The sequence below is a fragment of the Myotis davidii genome, unplaced genomic scaffold (assembly GCF_000327345.1).
Source record: "Myotis davidii unplaced genomic scaffold, ASM32734v1 scaffold228, whole genome shotgun sequence".
Lineage (NCBI taxonomy): Eukaryota > Metazoa > Chordata > Mammalia > Chiroptera > Vespertilionidae > Myotis > Myotis davidii.
The window spans coordinates 2,344,874-2,352,408 of record NW_006300104.1 but is presented as its reverse complement, the minus strand read 5'-3'; the positions used below and the strand labels follow the sequence as shown (position 1 = coordinate 2,352,408).

The 7,535-nt window shown below is 37.2% G+C and overlaps 1 protein-coding gene across 1 annotated transcript in view; it reads left to right on the top strand.

The window, feature by feature from the left end:
* LOC102769958 (cytochrome P450 1A4-like) overlaps positions 1–2,946 on the top strand; it is a 20,763-nt gene extending 17,817 nt beyond the window's left edge. The window contains exon 7 of the mRNA XM_015572302.1: positions 2,778–2,946. Within this exon, the coding sequence (XP_015427788.1) occupies positions 2,778–2,931 (154 nt within the window). The 3' untranslated portion in view covers positions 2,932–2,946. The remainder of the gene's footprint in view (positions 1–2,777) is intronic.
* Positions 2,947–7,535: the final 4,589 nt, after the last annotated feature.

The following is a 7,535-nucleotide window of genomic DNA, read 5'->3' as shown; positions in this document are numbered from 1 at the left end:
AAATCAACAAAAAAAAGTTTAAAAAACAAACGAATACCAACTCTTCCCTGCCCTCCCTTAAAAATCTCTCTCTTTCTCTCTCTACCAGTATATATTTATATATGTATATATATACATATATAGTCACAGCATAAACATGTACATGGGAATAACAAACACAAAATTCGCTATTCTGTGAATCATGCATGTATGCTTTCATTGATTTTGTTCAAAAAGATACTTTTCAAAAGTAGACATACAGAAAGCCAAGAAACATATGAAAACATGCTCAAATCACTAATCATCCGAGAAATGCAAATCAAAATGACAATAAGGTACCATCTCACACCTGTCAGACTGGCCGTCATCAACAAATCAACAAATGTTTGCATGCTTATGAGCATAACCAATGGACACAGGCAGTGCGGGGGAGTGAGTGTGGGCATATGCTGGGAGATGGAGTGGCTGGGGAGAGGTCAATGGGGGTGGGAAAAGGAGCTATATGTAATGCTTTAAACAATAAAGAATTTATATATACATGCTGACATGAAAAGTATGTTACATGTAAATAGAATGCTGACCAAAATTTATTTTTTAAAAATTTCAGTTTAGGTTTATGCTCTAACTATAGTACTGCATTCATTTGAGCTTATAAATTCCTTCTTCTTCTGTGAACTCATATAAAAGATGAAGAAAAGTTTAAGGATGGCAAGAATCATAAAATTCAGGGGTTTGGTCTAGAGAGAAGTGAATCTTCAACTAGACAAACTGAGTTAAAACATGAAGTATGCCAGTTATTTAAATTAAAACAAAAGCTGACAACTGAGAACAAGAGAAAAAAACTGTATAAAATGTTAAAAGTCTGGGACTATTCATTGATTGGTTAAGAAGCTCTACACACCTCCATAACACTTAATTTCATTTTTAATGAATGTTTTAAGGTGCCAAAATAGATCCAGAGACAGAGAAGAATGGAACAGACAGTCAAACTTCACAGGGAAGGCAGGTGTGGGGGGGAGGGAAGGATAAGAGATCAACCAAAGGACTTGTATTTCATTTTTAATGAATGTTTTAAGGTGGCTACTATAAGCCAGGACTTTAGATGCCAAACATAAAAAAATGACTAAAATATGACTTCTAACTTTAGAAGCTCTTTAAAGGTAGAGGCAAATAATGTGTGTGTGTGTGTGTGTGTGTGTGTATGTACACAATATGCAATTTTCTCTGTTTGTGAAACGTCTTTAACAGGTTGAATGCTTTTTTTGGAGCAAGTATATATTTGTGTAGTTCTGCCAATTCCTCTTTGTACAGCTGGTCCCTCTGCTAAGGAGTTTTTATTCTCTGACTCTTCTGAGCCTGCTTGGCCTGTTTTGTACTATTTTCTAGCATTCCATACTCAGTGGGCTTCACTGGGTTTTAGGTCTCTTACTGTTATGCCTGACCTTTTTACTTTCACTGGTCTAAAATTCCCAAGGGGTTTTGCCATCTCAGGAGGTGAGAGCAGAGCAGTTTAGAAATTCAGCACCTTGGGAAGAGAGTTTGACACCCTCGGAGGATACAAGGTTTCAGCAGTGCCTGCTTAGCTTCTTCAGTGTCTGGAATGCGAAGTCATTCAGCACGTACTCAGATGACTCATTCCCACTGAAAATATTTATTGGCAATCCACTTCATCAGGCTTCTGTGGGCAACGGAACAGTATTGTGTATAAAGGCTTTTCCAAAGTTTAAGTTGCTTTGGGCGGTGAAGTGGTTTTACAAGATGATCTCTTTTTAGTTAATATTTTTACTCTACTTATTGCAGCAAATTGGGAAAGGAAGTCAAGTACATGAAAACTCCTCTTTGGAACAAGAGCAATAATGGCTTTTGGTTTTGAAATAAGAATCAAAGGTGGTGTTTTTCCCAGGCTATTGGGCAAGATAAATATGAGCCCAATTATTTTAGATATGAAAAGCTGCTGTTTGCTTTTTAGTTAAAAAATTGTATAAATCCTCCCTCCATTTAAAGAAAGTTAACTTGCTCACTTCTCCTTCTCACTGCTTTTTGCTCTATCTACAGATAAAAGTTTGTCGGGGAACTTTTATTAAAATATACATACAGAAAAGTGCACAGAACAGAAGTTTAAAACGATGAGTTTTTACAAACTGAACACCATCAACATCCCATAACCTGCCCACCCCCTATCTTTTCATGCCCACTTTCAGTCTCCAATCTCTGTGCCCCAGAGATGGCTGTTTTCCTGACCTCCGATGCCATAGTTTGGTCTGTCTGTTTTGAATTTTAAATAAGGGAATGAAACAGTATGTGCACTTTTGTGTTTAACTTCTTTTGTAACACGTTGTGCTTGTAAGATTTATCCACATTCTATTTGCAAGATCGATCCACATTGTGCATAATTATATTTCACTCATTCTCATTGTGCGGCTATGAACATTCCAGTGCCCAGTTTTTGGTGAATGTATGTCCATCTTTCTGTTCGCCATGTAAATGTCAGACTGGAATTGCTGGGTCATGAAACATTCACATGTTTAACTTTAGACCTTCCAACTGGTTTTTCAGCATGGCTGTACCAACTGATCGTTTCACAAGCAAGGTAAAAGGGTTCTCTTGTTTTTTCACATCCTTTTCAACAGCTGGTATTGTCTGTGTTATTTTCTGCATTTTTGTTTTAGCTGCTGTGATGGCAAACATGCCCTCATTAAAGAGACAGATGGTCAGAAACATCCCTGGCCTATTACCTTAAGTGAACTTGATTTTGGCAATGTTACTTAGCTCATTCTCTCTTAATGAAATGAATCTAGGACAAGACCAAGTATATTCGTCCACCGAAGTCCTTCAAAAGTGGATGATCTCCCAACCCTCTGCTCCCGCCCCTCAAATACTACAAATGATCTTACCTCAAAGTTACCATGGCCTCGTGAGAAAGCAGTTTTTGCCAAGACAATCTTTTTCTAATTTCCTTGGGAAGATACGCTATAGAATTAATAAAAACAATTTTTGCCTTCAAAATATATCCCAGTTATTACAATGTCTTTGTTCGTAGTTTAGGGGTGATCTAGAAGTGGTTATTTATATCTGTCTTGTATGGTGTGTGTCTGTTATTTTTTTTTATTTTCAGAATTCAATTTTTCATTACAACAGCTGAGATTAAAAAACAGGATGTTCTCTCTATTATCACATTTCTAGAATTCCTTCTTGGTCAAAAGTGTAAGTCTCTTGACCCTTCCAAACTTCTGTCTTTCTGAGGAGAAAAGAAAATCCAGGGGAGAACACTTTGAAATCTTATTTATTATTTTCCATTGCTTTTGTGTTTCATTTGCTCTATTTCACTCTATGTATTTTTCAACTAATACTATGTTCATTATTTACTTATTTATTTATTTATTTAAAAATAAAGAATTGGAATAATATTAGCAAGGCATTACTGGCAATAAAAAATCTTAAGTTTTAATAGTAAAATTCTTCCAATTTTTGATTGAGAAAGTTTGAAATTCCTCTTTCAGCTGTTATGAACTCCAAAAGTGGATTTTATATACAATGATCCTTTAATAACTAGTCTCTAAGAAAAATAGAACCTTTTCTACACTTAATTTATAGACACAGTTGAATTTATAACTTCATTTTGTTTATAGTATCTTTTGCCATGCAAATATATGTAATTTTTAAGCTGCCAAATATAGTGTTTTCCTTTATGGTTTTTGAAATTCCTGTCATACTTAGAAAAGTCCCACCCTGGATTTCTATTAATAGCCCCTTACATTTTTTTCCAATATCCTATCTAATAAAAGGGTAATATGCAAATTGTCCCCTCTACTAGGAGTTAGTTCCACTGAGAGTTTGACCTGGAGTACAACCAGGGGCGGGGCCAGTGGGCCGGCCAACCATCTTAGGCCCCTCCCCCCAGCTGGCCTGGCCCAATTGGCCCTGATCAGGGGCCCATGCACTGGGCCTCTAGTTTTTCTTATAAAAAAATGAGAGATCCAATTCTGTTTCTTCTGGATGGATAATCAATCATATCAACACTTTTTTTCACTAAGTTAGATTACCCCTCCCCGCCATGTAATGAGCTTTCTGTGGGTGCTCAACCATATGTGACTAATTATTTATCTAGTTCTGTGGCAATATCATACACTTTTGACTACAGTGACTTTTTTGTTATCTATTTGGAAGTCTCCTACTTAGCCTTCTTAATTGTTCTTATTCAATGTTCACAAATTTTTGACTATTCTTAGAGATTCATAACATTCCAGAATCACTTGATACACTTCATTTAGGTTTCATAACTTAGCTTTTATGTCTTGTACTAATCTTGCTATATTTTGTTCTCAGAATTGTATTGTTTTATCTCTATTATAGACAGATATGTCCTTTACATTTTAGTTTCAAATTTATTATTATTAGGGTAGAGGAAAACCTATTGATTTTCAGAAGGTGTCCAGTCAGAGTTAATCTTAGGATTTTTCAGGAGCTATTGGGAAGGGATACTCACCATTTCTCCTATTTCCATTTGGTTTAGGCAGATCTTATTTTTATTTTTTTTATTAAATTAGGTGAATATGGAAATTTGAATTTGATTCTCTCAGCTGATACTGATGCTGGGAATCTCCAGAAAAATGCCAGGTTACACTCTGCTACTATCATGAGAAAAAAATTAATGTAGAATTGAACCTAAAAGAGTGCTTAAATGCTATCAAAGATGTGTAGGCTGAAGCTGAGATTGCTTCATTTAAGAGTTGAGTTTTAAGAAATACTAATACAATAAAAAATAGGGGGAGTCTAAGTACAAAATTGTACATATAAAGTAATCCAGTTTTGTGAAATGATGATGAGGCATACCTATGTTTTATTGCCTGTACAATATAAATTTGTAGAATTTAGAAATTCACTTGACAATCACAATTTTATTCAAGAAAATTTTGTTAATTAAAAACCAACACTAATTATAATATCAATAGCATAATTATGCTCTTTCACTTAAAGAAAACATTGCCTGAACCCACTATGGTGTTTTAGAGGTTTCTTTTTCTATCCATCTTGTTTATTCAGCTGACTTTTTTTTTCATTATTGGCTTCCTATTTTTTTTTCATTATTGCACAACTCATATTTTGTTTGTGTTTCACTTTTAAAATGTCATTGAGGCCAATCCACAGCTTACAAATAATTGACTATATTTGAAATTATATTTAGGGGATACCTTTGCTTTCTGTTGAAAAATGGTTGAGACTCAAGTAGGATTAGGACTTTTTATCACTCTGGGTTTCAAAAAATAATTTCCATATCATTTATTGATTCCCTTACTTGTTCTTTCATTTCACTTCATTAATATTTAATTGTGACTATGGTCCAGGCACCTTTCCAGACACAGCAGAAGCATATCAGAAAAAATAGCCAAAATTTTTGAGAAAATCAGTGTAGGAAAAAATAACTGTTGTGTTTCAACAGATGATTATACATTTTCTCTAGCACACTTTTCTAATTTTTAAAATTCTAGGGCAAAACCAGAAGAGAAATAATGGTGATAGACCAGGGAACTTCCAGTGAGAAGTGGTTAGACACTGGATATATTTTGAAAATAGAAGAAAAGAATTTGCTGGATGTGAAACAGATAGCTTGTATCAGTCATTGTCCCATCAGAAAAGATATGGCACATTAAATTAAGATAATTAGAGGTATCTACACTAATAAAAGACAAAGATGCTAATTGACCATATATTTGCTATCCCCCAAGCCATGCCCACCAGCCAATCAGAGTGACTATGTGCAAATTAACCCAACCAAGATGGCAGCCAGAAGCCACAGAGCTGGAGCAAGCAGGTGGCTTGGTTGCCCGGGTGACAGAGGAAGCCAAGCTTCCCGCCTTCCCTGAGCCAGCTGTGGCCTCTGCTCATGGCAACAAAGTTTCAATTATAGAAGATAAATAAATCCCAGATATCTGCTTCCAGCCAGCCACCACTTGGGAGCTTGGGTGGCTGGGTGCTTGGCCAGCCTGCAAACAGCCATCAGCCCCTCACCCAGGCTGGCCACACCCTCATGAGGTGAGGGTTCCCACTCCTAATGCAGGAGCTGCCCCCGGTGGTCAGTGCACTCCCACAGGGGAAGATGGCTCAGACAGAAGCCGGGCTCATGGCTTGCGAGTGCAGTGGCAGTGGTGGGAGCCTCTCCCACCTCCTTGGCAGCACTAAGGATGTCCGACTGCAGCTTAGGCCTGCTCCCTGCTGGCAAGTAGACATCCCCTGAGGGCTCCTGAGCTGCCAGAGGGCTGTCTGACTGCCAGCTTAGGCCCAATCCCCCTGGGGAGCGGGCCTAAGCCAGCAGGTGGACATCCCCCGAAGGGTCCCAGACTGCTAGAGGGCACAGTGGGGCTGAGGGACCCCTCCCCCCCCAGTGCACAAATTTTTGTGCATCTCTAGTTTTTAATAAAAGAATTATTTACAAAGACATGGGCAAGGTATAAGGAACCCCACAGAACAGTACAATGCCCCGAAGAATGAAGAGAAAATGCAGGTATTCAAATTTGGAAGCTGAAAGTTTAGTATATCAAAACAAAAACCCGTGTTCAGTGGAATTAAGACCAGCCTTACGGAAAGCATCCAGCTCACAGCTACCCCATAAGGACATAGACAAGGGGATCAATACTTTGACTTCACTCTTCTCCCTCCCTCCAATCTTCAGCAAAGGCTCCCCATTAACTGGAACCAAGTGCAAGACAAAGAACAGGGAGAAGCTTGATTTAGTTTTCATCTCATGGCACAGGTCAGCTTTCATTGTCATTAATCAAAGTATAGAAGTGTGAGGAATGGGCCTAGGGGACAATGGGAGATATTCAGGATGACTCTATAGCAGCGATTTTGAACTGGTGTGTGGAAAGAATTTGTGAAACGTGCAATACCTGACTACTTAGTCAGGGGCACTGACCTCTTTTCCTTTAGATTGTCAAATAAAAAAGTGACAACAGCCAACTCAACAATAGCCATCCAGTGTGAATGAATCAAAATTATACCTATATTTTTTGTCAGATCAGCAAAAAAATATATAATGTATTCTTTGGTGTCCTGCAGAATTTTTGTAATTAGTTTATGTGTGCCATGAGATGAAAAGGTTGAAAATCACTGCTCTACAGACTTGGGTTGAATAAAAGAACTGCGAGAAGGTGTGTGTGTGTGTGTGTGTGTGTGTGTGTGTGTGTGTGTAAAAAGGGATAGATTGAAAGAAATCAAAATTCAGTTTTGAACAACAAAGCTATAAAGTGGCAAATTGACAGATGTGAATTTTTTAAATGTATGTCAGGATACACAGGAGAAGATGGGCTGAAGATGTAATATTAGGAATTTTAAGGAGGTAGTTGCTATTTATACCCTTGGAACTAGATGAAATTACCTAGGCAATGAGTGTAGAGAAGAGTTTATTAAAATAATAAAAAGGAATCAGCAAAGGAGACAACAAAGAAATTTTTCTTAAAGGAGTGAGTCATTAGTTATGTCAAAACTTTTAATAGTGGTAGCAAGATGATTACTGAGAAATAACATTACATTTTTCAGTGTTGAAGTCATTAAATAAC